The sequence below is a fragment of the Hippocampus guttulatus genome, chromosome 22 (assembly GCF_054856545.1).
Source record: "Hippocampus guttulatus isolate MCC_2025c chromosome 22, RoL_Hgut_1.0, whole genome shotgun sequence".
In the NCBI taxonomy this organism is placed as follows: Eukaryota; Metazoa; Chordata; class Actinopteri; order Syngnathiformes; family Syngnathidae; genus Hippocampus; species Hippocampus guttulatus.
The window spans coordinates 3,596,731-3,614,406 of NC_141282.1; the positions used below are offsets into that span (position 1 = coordinate 3,596,731).

Here is a 17,676-nt window from a genome sequence, read left to right on the forward strand (position 1 = left end):
GGGGCTTTGTTGGTTATGAGGACGGTTGATTAGGGACTCAACACGGAGCTATAATCATCTCCTTTGTATGGAGGTCATGCTCCCTTGTCACCCCGACAATCTCATATTCATCAGTTGAGGGGAGTAGCCTCGCCCCCCCCCCCGACCCCCCGCACCCTCCCAATAGTGTGTGTATTTATTTGTTCATTTTTCTTGTAGCTCCAGAAGACGCTCTCCGAGCTGGACGAAGACGACCCGTGCTACGAGTTCCGCCGCGAGCGATTCACCGTCCACCGAACGCATCTCTACTTCCTGCATTACGAGTATGACGTCACCCCCGACAACGCGGACGTCACGCTGGTGGCGCAGCTCTCCATGGACAGGTGACGTTTCACACGCCTGCAACAGATGTCGCGGTCTTGTAAATGTGCGACGCACTCCGTTCAAAATAAAATAACAGTTGTACTTAGTGCCCTCTGGTGGCATGTGCAGGAATTGCCGTTTCATTACAAATGTTAGACTCGACTCCAGATTAGCATTTGCATTTAATTAAAAAGTGTTGGGGGGTTTTTTCTCGACAATTTTTAGTTCACGTTTATGTTTGACCCGTGCCTCAATTGGACTTTAGACTTCAGATGTTGGAGGCCATCTGCAAGCACTGGGAAGGCCCCATCAGCTTGGCCCTGTACCTGTCCGACGCCGAGGCCCAGCAGTTCCTGCGCTACGCTCAGGGCTCGGAGGTGCTCATGAGCCGAGGGAACGTCGGTTACCACGTCGTCTACAAAGAAGGACAGTTCTACCCGGTCAACCTGTTGCGAAACGTCGCCATGCGGCACGTCAACACGCCTTACATGTTCCTGTCCGACATCGATTTCTTGCCCATGTACGGCCTGTACGAGTATCTCAGGTAAGCGGAATGTGTTCGACCGTGACTTAAACGGCCGCTTTTGTCCGTGCTTGCTCGTAATTTGTGCCCTTTTCGTGCGTTGTTGGCAGGAAGTCGGTCGCGCAACTCGACATGGCCAACACCAAGAAAGCACTGGTGGTGCCAGCGTTTGAGACGCTGCGCTATCGGCTCTCCTACCCGAAATCGAAAGCCGAGCTGCTTTCTCAGCTGGACATGGGAACGCTTTTTACCTTCAGGTAACCATCCGCAAGTCGACTTTGGGCGTCGTCGCAAGGATGCATCGCGATCCTCAAATTCTTACAATGGCTCCAGGTTTTAAAAATACTTTTTAGTTGAAAATAACTTACTTGTGTGTTCTACATACTTGGCCAATAAAGATGATTCTGATTCTTTAATCTCCAAAAGTTCAGAACTCTGGATGGGGGTTTTTTTCCATCTCTTTGGGTCTCATTTTAAATCCATTCCTGTTGTGTTGTACTAACCCCCGTCCTAGCTAGCGCGAAGCTAGTTTTTGATGTTATTTTGCTCCTTCCAAGGTACCACGTGTGGACCAAAGGCCACGCGCCCACCAACTTTGCCAAATGGCGGACGGCCACCACCCCCTACAGGGTGGAGTGGGAGGCCGACTTTGAGCCCTACGTCATGGTGAGGCGAGACAGCCCCGAGTACGACCGCCGCTTCGTGGGCTTCGGCTGGAACAAGGTGGCGCACATCATGGAGCTGGACGCGCAGGTAAGCTGTCCAAACGTCGCTCGTAGCTAGCCGCTCAAAATGTTCGCGATGAAGGGGGACGTCGTAGCTATTCGTTTGCAGTCTCGACAAATAGGGGGGTGTAACCGCTGTACCGGTACGGGTTAATGGGTTGTGTTCATTAGCTAATTTGTACCTCACCTACTGCTGCAAACGATATAAAATGCTAACACGATGTCCTTCATGTCTGTTTCAATGACCACATTTCTGCAAACCACCATACACAATTTTAAAAAATAAATTGTGAGAGAAATAGTTTAAGGTGTAGCGCATTCCACCACCCCCCCCCCCCCACAGAAAATCATAATGGCAACATGTCAACACCCATCCGTCCGATCCGACAGGCACCAGGAAGTAGCCTACCACCTTGACACGACACAAATACAACAATTTACGATTCACTCTCCCTCTTTTGTTAACAGCGCGGCCCCCCCGGGGAGGGGTCGGCTTCCTGTTGAGTGACATACCGCTTACATAATCGTTGGAGAACGATGACTCCGCCGCAAAGCCATGTGTGGTTGTTTGGCATGTTTGCAGGGTTTTCGCGCAAAGCGGCGACATTAATTGGGGACTAAATGACAATCCGGTATGACAAGCGGCATGAAATGTGGTGTGAAATTAAAATAAGTCTTAAATACTGCTGACTGGGAAGCAGACGTTGAAGAGCATCGGTCACGATCAACGTTTTAAATGTGAATTACCCGGAAAAAGGGTTCACCAGTCGGGCCATCGCTCGCTATGCTGAGTTAAATGACCATCATTTTTATTTTTATTATTCTTGATTCTTCGTTGTTGTTTTGTTTTTTAAATTTACATAATGCTCAACTCTCATTTATTGTGCAATACTCTCATTGCAAGATGATTTTTTTTTCTTTATTTCAATGCATTTTTATGCTTTAGGAAACATTTATGTCTGAATTTTGGGGGGGGGGGGGGGGGGGGCTTGGAACGGATTAGGGCATTTACATGGAAAACGCGTCTTGAAGACGAAGGCATTTCTTCCAGAACCAATTAATTTCGTAAGTAAAGGTACCGCTGTACATTATATTGAACTTACTTTCATTAGATCAATTATGTATTTATTTTTTTGTTTATTTATTTAGTTATTAAATTTATTTGATTGGATTTTATTTTTTTTTTACTTTGTGTAAATTCTCAGTCATCCGGGTCATGGTCATCCGGCCCGATCACACACTTGCTCAAGTCATTTTGGAGTGTTTTTCGAAAACACGTACTCTCGCTTCCTCCTCCCCCACTGCATGTTTCTCCAGTCCAGGATGTTACCCCCCCCCCCCCACCTCATTCCTGAAGTCAACAGAGGCCAGCTCGCAGCTCAGCCTCAACACACCTTCTCGCAAATGGACGTCCTGACCCATCCAGCCACTAATAAGAGCTTTTGAAACCTTGTTCTTATTTCGCCCTTTTTCTCGCCGCAGGAATACGAATTTGTGGTCCTCCCCAACGCGTACATGATCCACATGCCGCACGCGCCCAGCTTCGACATCACCAAGTTCCGCTCCAACAAACAGTACCGGGTCTGCCTCAAGACCCTCAAGGAGGAGTTCCAGCAGAACATGTCGCGGCGCTACGGCTTCGCCGCCCTTAAATACATGACTGCCGAGAACAACAGCTAGCCACTTGCGGGGGCCCTCGCCAACCCCCCACCCCCGGCCCGGGAATGACTGGACTTGACTCGGCGAGGGTACGAGGCGGGGCACGGATAAAGCCGACCCTGGGGAGTTCAGTGGACCTGACTGGGACGTTTGGTGAAGAACTTTGACCTGAAGTATCGGCGCGTACGGATCGGAGCTTTCGCGGCGTATGCATGTGTGCGAATGTACACGCGGGGTGCGCGCGTAAGTGTTGGCCCGGGGGAGTCAAGGAAGCGGGCGGCCTTGCATCCATTCAGTTTGCACACCGCGGGCACCGTCCAAGTGCCACGACCACACGTCAAAAAGCACCCCCCCCCGCCCCCCCCACCCCACCCCCCTGGAAGCTGACATCATCATCATCATCACGGCGGTGAGACAAATCGGTCTGGATTGAGATGAGTCAAGCGAGCAGCCAATCAGCTACGGCTACAAATCGCAATCCACCCCCCCCCCGCCCCCCCCCCCCATTTTAATCAGCCACGAAAATGGTCTTAATGTCGTGTGTGCGCGAGTCATTTTCAATCACAGCCAGCGTTCAGTTCTACTGCTTTCCACTCTTTCAAATTTGCCTCTAGTATGATGACATGCTTGTCTGGGGTGGGGTGGGGGGGGAGTCCTGGGTCCCCCCCCCCCTTTCTTTCTGCTCCATCTAATGTTTGTTTCGAGGTTGCTAAAGCCTGCGCAAGATAAAATTGGCCATCATCAAATGAGCAAAAGTCTGCCCTAGAGATAAATTCTGCTCAGTTTGAATTTGTTTGTGTTCATTTGAACGTGTTTATTTTTGTGCCCGGGGGGGGCGTTTCTGTTTCTGTGTTTTTCGACGTATTTTATTTGATTCTTGCTTTTACCCTTTTTTTTTTTAATTATTTTGACTGTTGTTAAACGAGAGGCCGCTGTCCCCTTTCTCCCCCCCCCCCCCCCCGCCCTCCTTCATTCACCACAAAAGGAAGATGCAGAAGAGCCGTCATCCAACTGTGTGTGTGCGTGCGTATGTGTGTGTGTGTGTGTGTACAGTGAGATGTGTGCGCGGCGTGGAGGGGGTGGGGGGGCCAACTGATGCTGCTACCTGAATAAAAAGCAAAAGTGTCAAAACGCTCGCTCTTCTGGGACTATTTCTCGCTGTCGTCATGGAAACGCTCCGCGGAACACCCGTCCCATCGAATCCCCGCGGGACATTCATTCCGTCCAGTTGGGGGATGTCGCATCATGGGAAATGTATCGCGACACTCTGGCGCTTTCCGACCCACTTTCTGGAGCTCGACTTCAGCGATTGACTCTTCACAGCCCGCAAAGTCCACCCCCCACCACCCCCTCCCATATATAAAAACTTATATTTAGCATCCGGCCCAGTTCCTCAAGGTGCCTACGAGTCCCCAGAAGGACTGTCCCTTCCTGTGACTTCTTTTCATGCGAGTCCCACAACACTCTAACTTGATCAGTCGCTTAAAAGCGAAGCCAAGGGTCCTTTTTTTTCCTCTTATGAAAAATTGCGAAGTTCAAATTTTTTTTGGGGGGGGGGGGGTTAAGAAGGTTCGTCTGATAGTTTGATTCATCTGTGTGAAGACGCCGTTCGTGTTCAAATGACAATTTGCTGAATACAAATGGCTGAATACATCAAAAGTCTGATCTGTTGGCTAATCGTTAGCATTAGCATGGTCGGACATAACAGGTGCCATGGCGCAGCAGCTCCTGAACCTGAACTGTGGAGATTTCCAAATTGATTTTATTTTTTTTTTTTCGGGAGGGGCAGCTGTTATCTTTTTTTCCACAGATGCTTCGAAAGTCACCCGGAAAAAAGGCGCCGGAGTTGTCGTTTGTTCACCCGGAAGATCGTCTGTAAGGTCAGGTCGCGAGGTTCTGTCATTCAATCTTCACGCGCTTAAAAATATATTCTCGCAAACTCCTTTTTAGAATTCTGCAAAACGTTCGGAAGTGGATCTCAAGTCTTGTTGAGCGAATCGCCAGGAAAATCCGCAACCGGGAGCGAGTTCAGCGTGGGCCCTGCGGGTAAGTAGTAATTGTCGACGTTCGCCGTGTGATTCAAATTTTCCGTTTTTGAAGGCCATCTCGTAAAAAAAAAAAAAAAACACGACATAAGACACCCCACCCCATCCGTCACATCTCCGAGATAAAAAAATAAAAAATTAAAAAAATAAAAACCACGTCTGCTTAGATGTTAAATGTGGTGGTCTCTGGTGGCCCTGGGAGCCCCCCCCCCCCACACACACACCCTCCCCCACCCGTCATCTCCGCCTCAGGCCAGCTGCAGTTTGAAGTCGCTCATCAAACGCTAATCACCGTGGATTTCGTTAGCTCTCTCCATGGGGGGAACCGAATTTTGTTTATTCACACCCCCCACCCCCCCCAAAAAAAAGGCTACATTTTGAGTACAACTCCAGGCGCCGATCTTTTAGAACCGCACACTCGCGCTCATTTACACCAAAATAATGAGAAATATTTGTCATAGACCCCAAATAAATATTGTGACAGAATATTATTTTATTTTATTTTTCTGTCCAGCATCTTTGGAAGCCTTCCGCTTCTTTTGGTCAATAATCTAACATTTTATTTTTCAATTCAAAGCCACAAACGGCGAATTCGTACAACCATCTGTTATTAATATTATTATCACGAATGTCCGAAAACTGTCCGAAACGCTGACAGGCGGCGAAATTAAAACGCAACCTTTTGTGCACGGAGGAAAAACGTGTAAGTGGCGTCAGCTTTGCGTAAAGCAGGCAAATTGCTTAACCATGCTCACAATCTGATCAACTCCGCAGCCACCCAACATGACAACCATAAGCCCCAAACCTTTAAAACATTTTTATTTTTTTACGATCAAGGCAGAATATTTGCCTCGATCTTAATAATATATAAATTAACCCTTTCATGTGTCGAATTTCATCCAAATCTATACCCTCTCGTTGAATGTCAAGCCCTTATCTTTCCAAACAAACAAACTCCCACTTTTCCCCTATTGATTTGTCCCGCCCACGCTGCTGCACATGTACACTTTGACCCCGGGGGGGTGGGGTGGGGGGTGGGGGGGGTCAGGCGTTGAAATCTCTCCAAAGTGCGCGTGGAGCGCTAGCGACACGCGCCGCTCGCGGGGAAAACAATGTTGACTCTGTTCTGAAACGTGAGCACCGCACCCACCAAACGAGAACCCCCCCCCCCCACCCACAGCGGCCCTACGGGTGGCTCTTAACACACTCGTGGCCCGTTCCGACATGCCGTCCCGATTTCGCCGATCGTTACCGCCGGAAAAATGCACATTAAATGCAATTCCGGCGCACCCGGGCGCTTTTAGCGCTAGCGTTACGTTGGCGCGGAAGAACGGAGGAGACGTTCGTTGGGACTCGACATGAGCTGGCTGACCTTTCCGAATCAGTAAGTGATATTGGAAGTGCGACGATACTAAAAATCTTCCGAACCTAGTAACCTTCTGCGGATCATGCAATCTTAACCCCGATTGTATCTACGAAATATCTCCTTTATCAGAAGCTCGGGTCAAGTATGTCATGGTACTAGTTGTCATTTATTGCCCCCCTTCATTGGGTAAAAAGCAATCACGTGTCAGTCAAGTTGAACGGGTGAAAATCGGAGCCGATGCGGGAAAAAAAGCGTTGTCATGATGCATGAGGTTTATGACGGTCTCCTATCTGGTACGGTGATGTCGAAATGGGCTCGTCACGCCTTGCGTCGTCCATCGAGATAACTGTTACATTTTATTATGATTTGGATTAATGCTATGATGATGATTGTTATTGCACGATGTCTTCAGCCGACAATCACTATTTAAAAAAAAAAAGCTAACAATTTTTTTAAACAAGAAAATGTCATTTCTAAATGAAAAAAAGGGTACTTAAAAAATATATATTATTTATTTATTATTTTAAAATCTGAATTTAAAAAATAACTTGAACCAAAACCACCTCACCATTTCTCCCCCCCCCCCTTTTTTTTTTCCTCTTTCAAAATTACTCTGACAATATCAAGAACCAAAAACCAACCTCTTTATCGCACGCTATCTTTCGCATCGTAAAAACCTTGATCCCCGCCCATCATTAATTGCAACTCTTTTGTTACCCAATGAATCAATGACTAAAGGTATTGTTTAATAACCAACCAACCTGGTCACAGACACTTACCGCATGCCCCCCCCCCCCCCGCCTGTGATCAATAACATCAAATCTTTATCGCTCTTCATGACATGATAACCATTCTCTTCTTTCGGTGTATTGCATGGTGGCCTTGGCATAGCCCAAGCTGGAGAGGATGGTGCCAGCGTTTTTATCAGATATGAATCACGGCGCTGTCAATTATTGGTGAACAAAAGCTAACCCAAACTTTCCGAGCCTCCGACTCGCCTCATGCTTTTATTTTAGAAATTGTGTCACGCTGAAACATCTGGGGGGGCACTGCCCCGATTCAGTTATGCTTCTCCCACCTGTACCGGTACTTGACATACAGTACTGGAAAAAATATTTACGTCCTAAGCAACTTAATGTCTGGCCATTTAAACACACCAACCTATGTTTCAATGTTGCAAGGGAACATAATGGTGTAGTTTTTATTTTTTCATGATGCGCACGCACACACACACGCACACACACACGCGCGCACATAAATAATTACCTTCATTCCAAGTTGACATCTCAGTAAGGTCATTCGCGCAATTTACTGTGCGTGTTTACATTCCAGCTCAAATTCACCGAAACTCGCAAATAGCATCCGCCCACACACGCGGCCAAAAACTCTCAAGACAATTTTATTCTCGAATGCAACCAACGCTGATTCAACATGTTTTGGTAATTTTAGAAATGATCATTAAAATATTGTATAGGATTTGCTGTATGGATACAATGGAGTCCCACAAGGCTCTTTCCTCAGCTCTTTTTTTTTTGACACCAGTTTCACTGACTGTCACGAAACCGGATAGCAGTTTGGATCATTGCGGGGTACACCAAAAAGTCTCAATACCCCATGCCTGAAATTTCGGACGAAGTCAGACATTTTGGTTTGAAGCAGACATTTTGGGCGAATTCTCCTACTTGAGGATTCGCCAAAATCAGAATGACACTCAATTGATTAGATTTTTTTTTTGTTTGTTTTTTTACTCACACCATCCAGCATCAGTTTGATGATCATTTTGATGATTTCAGATTTTGCGGTTTAGTTTCTAGTGGTATCGAAAATTTGTTTGCCTCATTTTAGAGTGACGCAAAAGTCAAAATGGACAACCACGATGCTTCCAGACTGAAGGCGCTATCAATCAAAATGATTATCTCGGATCGTTTTTCCGTCTTTGGTTGACGTTTACCTATCCTCCACATGATCCGATGAGCATGTAATATTGTATCCGCCATCAGATCAATGTTTTGGAAGCCCTTTTTGCCGTGTTTCCATGTCGTAAATCTGCTGTTGTTGACCTTTGGCAGCATTCCGCCCACCTCCCTCCACCCCGCTTAAAAAGCTCCTTGATTTCCACCTCCTTATAACAATGGCCTGTCCTGTCCCGTCCCTCCTCCAGGGGCGGAAAAGCCGCTACTGCTGAAAAGTTTTCGAAGACAGATATCAGTGAGAACAATGGTCAAGGATAAGGCAGGCATCCAAACTCGAGGGAATCCATCGTCATTACTGTTAATAATTACAGTCGGGCGTTGTGACTGCCGCGTAATTTATTGATGGCCGAACAGCCGGCCGTCGCACTTGCGATCCAAATGCTGGAGGAGGAGGAAAGCCCAGTGGAAAGTTTGGATTTGTAGCGCTCGATCAGGTAGGTGACAACACAGTAAGATTCTATGAGGGCTATGCCAAAATTGGACCATCGTTTTCAGTGTTTTTGAGAAATGGGCCAATTATTATTTTTCATTTTTTGGGGGGTTTGAAAGAAAAACAGGTAATGAAGATATAAAATTGGATCGACCATCAATATATTTTTTAGACTTTGTCTTATGCACTTGGAAAAAAAAATCTTTCCGCCTAAATCCTAAACAATAAAGTCAACAATTGGGTCCAAATTTGAATGTACAGTAACCGGAACGCAGATTAATTTCAAAGCACATGCTAGCTATTTTTATAGCTGCTATGCAAGCTACTCAAGAACAAATCGACCTATAGATTATCATTTTAAAAGACAAAAACAGTCGCATGTGTATGCTAATGTGAGGGGTTTTGCTTGTGTACAGGCTAGCTGTTATGCTAACTCGTCAAAACTAATTTCACTTTACAAACTAATTTAAAAATATCTTTAAAGCTATTAAACTTTTTTTTCTGTTAAAAAAAAAGTCTAATGAAGTAGAATGCATCAAGAAACTAAAGGTGCTTTCTGTCGTAGGTTTAAAAGAAGTGATTCATTGAAAGCGGCGCTCTTCTGGCATTGCTCACTATTTATCAAATCCGACAAGTGATCCAGACCTCATGCGCTTCCTCGTCTGGACCTTTTGTTGTTACCGGCGTCAAAGGTGATCTTAACGCTTCCTAATTTGCTTAAATGGATCTTAGCAGCAGCAGGTTGTCGGAGGGACCGCAGGCAGCCGCGATGCAAGCAGGGGCCAGCCAGTATGTGGTGACGCGCCCCCTGTACTCGGAGGAGTCGTTCGCCGAGGAGCACGAGAAGGTCTACAGGCACCGCAAGACCGCGCTGGAACACGTCAAGCAGTACTTCACGTGAGCCGCAGCACGTACTTCAGTTCACTTTGAAACCTTTGATAGATAAGGCGTTATCTTCTTTCAATTGCGTATTGGTGATCCTGGTTTTTCACCGCTAGCTTAAAATGTGTCCGTTATTTATTTTATCTTCTTCGCCATACATTCTCTTCTCACAGGTGTGATGCCAGACGTGCCAAAAATGCCGTTTTCTCTCTTCTGCCGATCATCGGCTGGATAAAGATCTACAGGGTCAAAGAGTGGTTGCTGAGTGATATCGTGTCGGGTGTCAGTACTGGACTTGTCGCCGTACTGCAAGGTTTTTAGTCTCCCATTTTTTGACAGTGACACGTTGAGTGTGGTGAAAAGTACATCAACTGTGTCTTTTAGGTTTGGCCTACTGTCTCCTGGCTTCGCTTCCGCCCTGGTATGGCCTCTTCTCCGCTTTCTTCCCCGTTGTCATTTATTTTTTCCTTGGAACCTCCAGACACATCTCAGTGGGTAAGGCCGTTCTCCTTTGATGAACGTGTTTTGCTTACGAGGCTGAAGTTGTGAGCCACCTCTGCCTTTTCCGAAGGTCCGTTCCCGGTGCTGTGTCTGATGATCGGGTCGGTCGTTACCAGACTGGTCCCGGACGAAGGCCCGCCTGCGAACATCACGGGTTTTGAAGGTCTCACCAAGGATGAACAGAGAGTGCTGGTGGCATCCTCTGTGACGTTCCTTGTGGGAATCATGCAGGTGAAATTCTCAAGAACTCATGCCTGAATAGACACAGCTCTCATGAAAAACACCAGTGGCTTCCCTCTTGTGGCTGACTTGGGTTCCGTTCAGACCACAAAGTTCACCCGGCAGGTGTGCCCCAGGGCTCCGTCTTAATGCCCAGCTCATTCATCATCAATTTAGATTTGATTTTAACGGAGGTTCTTGGGATTTTTTTCCATATCCTTCAGACAAAACGATGCTTTGTCTGTTGTTGCCACGGTGACCCACAATTACCTAAAGGGTTCTAATACTGTGATTTGAGAGCCTTCAGATGATTAAAATCTGCATATGACAAATATTACATAATTTCTACAATTTGTCCATTTCTTCTTCCATTCAAATTTTGAGTTCCATTATGATCCGATATTGTTAAACTGCTTGAGTTTGTGTTTGAGAGGAAGCAACGTATTCAAATGGTGCCAAATGTGTGTCTGGCAGCTGGCGATGGGCATCCTGCAGGTGGGCTTCGTGGTCATGTACCTATCAGACACTTTGGTGTCCGGCTTCACCACCGCAGCTGCCATCCACATCCTGGTGTCGCAGCTGAAGTTCGTGCTGGGCCTACAAGTCCCCGGAATAAGCGGGCCGCTCTCCATTATTTACGTAAGACAAGAACAAAACTTGGGATTTTGGGTTGGCGCAGTGGGATCCTTCACGGTTGTTGTTCTTCACAGACTTTGGAGATCATCTTCAACAAGATCCAGTCCACCAACGTTTGCGACGTGATCATCTCCTTGGTGATCATGGCGGTGGTGTTCGTCGTCAAGGAGCTCAATGACCGATTCAAAGCCAAGTTGCCTGTTCCCATCCCCATCGAGGTTATCATGGTGAGGGGTTCTTCGCCGCACGCGTCCTCCCCAACACATTTCCGCTTCAACCATCGGTCATGACAAAGACGATAACGCTAAATCTGCATCGCGATTGAATCAGCGCTAATGTGTTCCCTAGACTGTCATCGCGTGTGGCGTTTCTTACGCGTTTGACTTCAGGACCAAGTATGGCATCGACATCGTCGGCCATATTCCAAAGGGGTACAGTACTGATATCGGACATGAGATTGGGAGACCTTGCAAGAAACAAAAGCCACAGCATGACGGAAGAATCTAAAATACTTTCTCAGGTATGAGTCCCCCATGGCCCCAAACCTGGTCATCTTCCAAGACACGGCCGTGGAGGCGTTCCCGATGGCCATCGTGGGTTTTGCCGTGGCCTTCTCTGTGGCTAAGGTCTATTCTGTGAAGCACGACTACACCATCGATGGAAACCAGGTGCATCGAATTTTTATTTTATTTTTTTTTTTAACGACGTGAAAAGTGAACAGACCAAGATTGACATCTTTGATCGACCTCCAGGAGCTGATTGCTTTTGGAGTCAGCAACATTTTCGGTGCGTCCTTCAAGTCTTTTGCAGCCAGTACAGCTCTGTCCAGGAGTGCGGTACAGGAAAGTACCGGGGGAAAAACTCAGGTAACCGAAAAATGTGATTCTACTCAAACTGAAATCTCGTCACCAAAAAAAATAAATAAAATAAAATCTCGTCCTCGGGTCTCACACGCGGTTAGCTCATCCTCCCCTCTTTTCAGATAGCGGGCTTTCTTTCGGCAATCATCGTGATGATCGTCACCTTGGCCGTGGGCTTTCTCCTGGACCCCCTCCCGAAGGTGGGCTTCCTCTCATCCGTTCTGCGTGTTTGTTTACACTTCCGCTGACCTCGTGTTCCCGAACAGTCCGTGCTGGGGGCGGTGGTCATCGTCAACCTGAAAGGAATGCTCATGCAGTTTCGAGAGATCCCGTATCTGTGGAGGCGGGACAAGCCGGACTGTGTAAGTGCGTTGATGCGTGGCGGCTGGAATAAAATCATATTTAATGTTTGGGAGGTGGGGGGGATTTTCTTTTGGGTGCAGGTGGTGTGGTTGGGCACATGTATCGCGGCCATCTTACTGGGGTTGGATCTTGGTCTGGCCGCAGGTCTCGGTGTGGAGCTACTCAGTGTCGTGCTCAGGGCTCAGTTGTAAGTACCTTTTCGTTTCAACATTTTTTTTTTAATGTCTTGATTGCTTTTTCAGGGTTGTAGTTTTTATATCTTTGACTGTATTTCAGCCCCCGTTGCAGTGTGCTGGCCAACATTCACGGCACCGATATCTACAAGGACCGAAAGGACTACGTAAACGTGAGTTGACAATGGCGCAATTGATCCGTTTCTGAAGGGGCGTCGCTAAAATCCCAATGGACTTCTTTTCCAGATCTATGAGCCCGAAGGGGTGAAAATCTTTCGAATCCCGTCGCCAATCTTCTTCGCCAACATCGAGTTTTTCAGAAGCAAACTGGTGGAAGCCGTACGTCGACACGCAATGGCATGACGAGATTTTCGATGACCTTTCGGGACACTTCAATCCCCAAATTCTTCAAATGTGCCGCAGGTTGGGTTTAATCCACTGAGGGTGCTCAGGAAGCGAAATAAGGCACTGCGATTGATCCGGAAACTTCTGAAGAAAGGTTATCTCCAGTGGACATCAGTAAGCGATAAGCGGCTCACTTGTCAGTAAATTAAATTGGCTTAATTTCAACTTTAATTTTCTCCCCATTCATTATTATTTTTATTTTTGTATGAGCTTATGCCATTTTGTGGCTTTCTTTCCCCCCCAACAATAATTTCAAACCATCTGCCCAGCGGTATCATTTAAATACATTTTTAACACCCTGCTGGATGTAGCATAATACACAATCTAAATAGTTTTCACGGTACACATACAGTCCAGAGTGTCATAAATACTACAGCTCAAAACGTCATAAATGCTAACAGCAATAAAGATTAGATAATAGTTTGACATTAGCCAGACTCGGCACTCGTGTGTGTTTGTGTGTGTTGGGCCTTCTGTTGGATTTCTTACGGGGGACAGCTGATCATGTCGTGAGGTTACAGGGTGAATGAAGTAGTGTTGTACTCCTACGTCATGAAAATGTGAACGTTATTCTCAACCCCCCCCCCCCCCCCCCGCCTCTCTGTTGTGGCTGCGAGCAGAAAGCAAAAACAAAAAAAAAAAACAAAAGAAAAAAAACATGTGGGAAAGTCATGTGTTTCCTTATTCCAGAACGGCTTCCTGAACACGGCGCGCGGCCCCATCAAGGAGTCGGTTGAGCTTGAAAGCAACGCGGAGGAACTGGTCCTGCCCACCGACTTCAAGGACCTGCCCGCCCGCGTGGACTGGAACGCCGAGCTTCCCGCCAACATCATTGTTCCCCGAGTGGACCTGCACAGTCTGGTGCTGGACTTTGCGGCCGTCTCCTTCCTGGACGTGTCCGCTCTCAAGGGTCTTAAAGCGGTCAGTTCATATTCCTGGACAATTTCGTCATGTGTTCTCACTACGCTGTTGTCTCATTTTTTGCAGGCTCTCAAAGAATTTGTCCGCGTTGAAGTGGATGTCTACATTGTTGCCTGTGATCGTAAGTGTCAATTTTTTTTTTTTTGGGTGGGGGGCATTTGCAGCAATTAAAAACAGCCTAAATGTCATTCTTTGACATTCCCAAACACGCAAAAATGACAATTTCAAATTGTCATTCTTTTGTACAAGTGCTACAAAGTTTCAGATTTGACCCACGCCTGCTAAAATGACATTTTGACCGACTAGCATGTTAGCTAAAATGACATTTTCATATCCTAGCATGTTGGCTAAAATGAAATTATGATATCCTAGCATGTTGGCTAAAATGACATTTTGATCTACTAGCATTGTAGCTAAAATTTAATTTTAATCGACTAGCATGTTAGCTAAAATGACATTTTGATCTACTAGCATGTTAGCTAAAATGAAATTTTGATCTATTAGCATGTTAAATCAAGGAAAATGCTTGTCATCTGTTTTGGGGGGGTTTTTTGGGAATGTTTCTGTCACTTTTACTGACTTTTTTGTTTTTGTTTTTCGTGTTTCTCAGTCATTGTTGATGTCTATGTGTGTATTTGTAGCTTACATCCTGGACAAATTGCACCACTGCAGCTTCTTTGATGATGAAGTGCAGCCATCCATGTTCTTTCTGACACTGCACGACGCCGTGCTGCACATCCTGGATAAACATCCCCAGTGCTCCCAAAACGACTCCAAATACAACAAGGTAGGAGGGCACTTGATCAGTTCTGTTCCATGTTTGTGTTACAGATGTGAATGCTCAAACTGTACTGAATGGTGTCTATTAAACATACTTTTTCGGATTAAAGTTTGGGTTTTGATGAACACTTAAGCCGACTACACGACCGCATTCGAATGTCCATTCATGAGTATTTGGATCGATTGTTTCATTGGCAGATTGAGACAACGGTCACGGTCCACCATCCTGCGGGAGGTCTCAGGAGCAGAGACAGGAATGTACGTATGACACACACTCATGTCATGTTATTTCAAAAGCCACCTTCTCCTTCACGATATATGTATAATTATATATAATTTTAAAATTGTTTAAAAAAATATTACAACACAATTAGGACCAAATTCTATTTGTAACTATTCGATTTTGTCCACAGGCGCCGGATCCAGAAACCAGGTTTTAACTTCAACAAGTGATTGCTTATTGTGTTTATTTTATTGTTTGTTTGTTTTTGTTTTTTAAATCTCCAACACCGAAGGAAGGTTTTTTTTTTTGTTCCCCCCCCCCCCCCCCCCCCGATGAGCTCATCAGAGCACAGTGCACTTAATATGTACTGCATGTCATGTTTTTGACTTGACAATCTGTATGCCAAGAGCGAAATTTTGTGTTTTCATACTGTACATAGCCGTTTGTGGATGTGTTGCAATGGATTTGTATGTGCTTCATAGGTCTATATTTTCAGGACGATGAGAAATAAATTAAGTTTTTGGAATGCCTTGTTTTGAAGCCGTCGACGTTTTACGGCGCTGCCAGCCGGAACAAAGATCATCTGTGACCTGAACCACGATGTGGAGTATCGAATATGGATGGATGGACGTTAACTAAATATCCAACAAACTAGTCAAAAGAATTCTATGTTTTATACCTAAAAATATATATTTCATTTGATAAGATCCTGTAACATGATGCGCATTTGGAGAGTGAAATAGTAAACAAAAGTGCATTTAAATGATGATTGAATCAAAATGGAATTCACATAAGGTAGATAAAAATCGTGCTTAAATGTGAACCAAAAATTTTTTTTTTCAGATTAAACGCAAAATGTATTAAATACTACTCAACTGTACTGTACTTTAACTCATTCCCTCCCAAAGACGTTTTTAAACGTCTTTTCAAACTTGGTCTAGAATTGGCTGGTACTGAATGAGTTTAATAGTTGAAGTCACTTGGACAGAATACAGTGAGCGTTAGTGTGATGATTTTGCTCACCGCTAGAGGGAGCCCACATCCAACACTTTGTCAACATAAAGCCATACCTCGAATTTGTTTTCCTCCCACCCAACGCAGCTGGCCATGGGGGTTCTGCAAGCGGGCTTTGTGGTGGTGTACCTGTCCGACACCTTGGTGTCCGGGTTCACCACGGCGGCTGCCGTTCACATTGTGGTGTCCCAGCTCAAGTCTGTCTTGGGTCTGACTGTGCCGGGGCATCAGCGGGCCTCTTTCCATCATATACGTGAGTTACAGGTCACCATGGAAGATTGCGGGTTTTAAAGACGCATAAAGTTGGGGGTTCTGAAAGTACTTTTTTTAAGCTGATGTGGCATGTTGCGTGCAGACCCTGGAGAAGATCTTTGTCCAGATCACGTCCAGCAACGTGTGCGACCTAGTGATGTCAGCGGTCATCATGCTGGTGGTGTTTGTTGTCAAGGAACTGAACAAGTGACACAAAAGCAAGCTGCCCGTACCCATTCCTATCTAAGTCATCATGGTCGGTTGTGCGCGTCGTCATTTTGACAACTAGAAAAAAACGGCCAGACTTTTGGTCGAGTGAAATCGATAACGAAACACAGACGGCTATGGAGTGAATTTTCTATGCATCATAATAGGATTTTTTTCTGAATTGAAAAAGTACTTTAGTATAGTTGTGAAATATGATGCGAAGAGACTTATTTCTAAAAAATGTCTTATTAAATCACATTATGACGCTTTCTCCGATTTCCTTAATTACTTTTTCAATGAACACTGAGCCTTGCTGACTATTACTTGATTGATGATGATCATTGATTGTTTTTTTTTATTCACACCTACAAACACAATCGGAGAAAACCTTTTTGATGTAATGTGACTTAAAAAAATAGAAACACACCTTCACCTAACTTTGACTGTAAAAAAAAAACATCCAACTCAACTATAGTATCACACTGTTAAGCTCACCCACAGCTGACACAGTACTGTATATTTAGAAATATTGATCATAAAAACATAAATGAATAAAGTATTCTTTTGGGAGGGGGCGGGGGGGGGGCTGTAAACATAAAACCATTTGATGACATGGAAACAGCACAGAGCCACCTCCAAGTCTGAAACAAGACCGTCGCAGTCCTACCGTAAGCCACCTGCTGTTCTACTAGCGGCCTGTTGGTGGTGCCCTTTATCGACAAACACTGACTTTCCCGCCACCTGCTGTTCTACTAGCGGCCTGTTGGTGGTGCCCTTTATCGACAAACACTGACTTTCCCGCCACCTGCTGTTCCACTAGCAGCCTGTTGGTGGTGCCGTTCATCAACCAACACTGATTTTCTTTAGAAACTAACATTTTGTTTGGGTTTTTTTTTTTTTTTTGGTTGGTTCTTTGTTTTCCTCCACAGGCTGTTATTGCATGCGGGGTGTCGTATGGCTTCACCTTTGAGACCAGATATGGCGTCAATGTTGTGGGTCAAACTGCGTCGATGACGTTTTACTTTTATGCTTTAGACTTAAAAATACATCTGTACTTACTTTCTACTTAAAGGTGATCGTCGAACTGGCACTTCCATCTGGCCAAGTATGCTCCCTTCATGCCGACGAGGGATGACAAATACATCTGCCGGGTCACTCATTCGTCGGATCCTTCCAA

General features: G+C 45.6%; 2 protein-coding genes across 8 annotated transcripts in view; both read left to right on the forward strand.

Annotated features, from left to right (window-relative positions):
- large1 (LARGE xylosyl- and glucuronyltransferase 1) overlaps positions 1-4,382 on the forward strand; it is a 45,876-nt gene extending 41,494 nt beyond the window's left edge. For all 3 annotated transcript variants that reach the window (XM_086103539.1, XM_086103538.1, XM_086103540.1), the window contains 5 exons: positions 199-362; positions 608-886; positions 976-1,122; positions 1,423-1,618; positions 3,073-4,382. In XM_086103539.1, the coding sequence (XP_085959665.1) occupies positions 199-362; positions 608-886; positions 976-1,122; positions 1,423-1,618; positions 3,073-3,270 (984 nt within the window). In that variant the 3' untranslated portion in view covers positions 3,271-4,382. The remainder of the gene's footprint in view (positions 1-198; positions 363-607; positions 887-975; positions 1,123-1,422; positions 1,619-3,072) is intronic.
- Positions 4,383-5,090: 708 nt separating this feature from the next.
- On the forward strand, positions 5,091-17,040 carry LOC147186079 (chloride anion exchanger-like). Of its 5 annotated transcripts, XM_086103698.1 has the most exons (21): positions 6,486-6,678; positions 9,796-9,960; positions 10,119-10,258; positions 10,330-10,440; positions 10,517-10,677; positions 11,140-11,304; positions 11,376-11,528; positions 11,650-11,732; positions 11,822-11,969; positions 12,054-12,167; positions 12,284-12,361; positions 12,428-12,523; positions 12,605-12,711; positions 12,801-12,870; positions 12,944-13,036; positions 13,121-13,216; positions 13,793-14,023; positions 14,090-14,144; positions 14,665-14,810; positions 15,002-15,061; positions 15,217-17,039. In XM_086103698.1, exons 1-21 carry the CDS (start codon positions 6,653-6,655, stop codon positions 15,241-15,243), a joined length of 2,325 nt encoding a protein of 774 aa, XP_085959824.1. In that variant the 5' UTR covers positions 6,486-6,652; the 3' UTR covers positions 15,244-17,039. The 5 variants fall into 5 exon arrangements, 4 of the variants coding, with proteins under 4 accessions (XP_085959823.1, XP_085959824.1, XP_085959821.1 ...); XM_086103697.1 differs by lacking the exon at positions 6,486-6,678 and adding an exon at positions 5,091-5,295 and having other exon boundaries at positions 13,793-14,144; positions 15,217-17,040; XR_015099370.1 differs by lacking the exon at positions 15,217-17,039 and having other exon boundaries at positions 14,634-14,810.
- Positions 17,041-17,676: the final 636 nt, after the last annotated feature.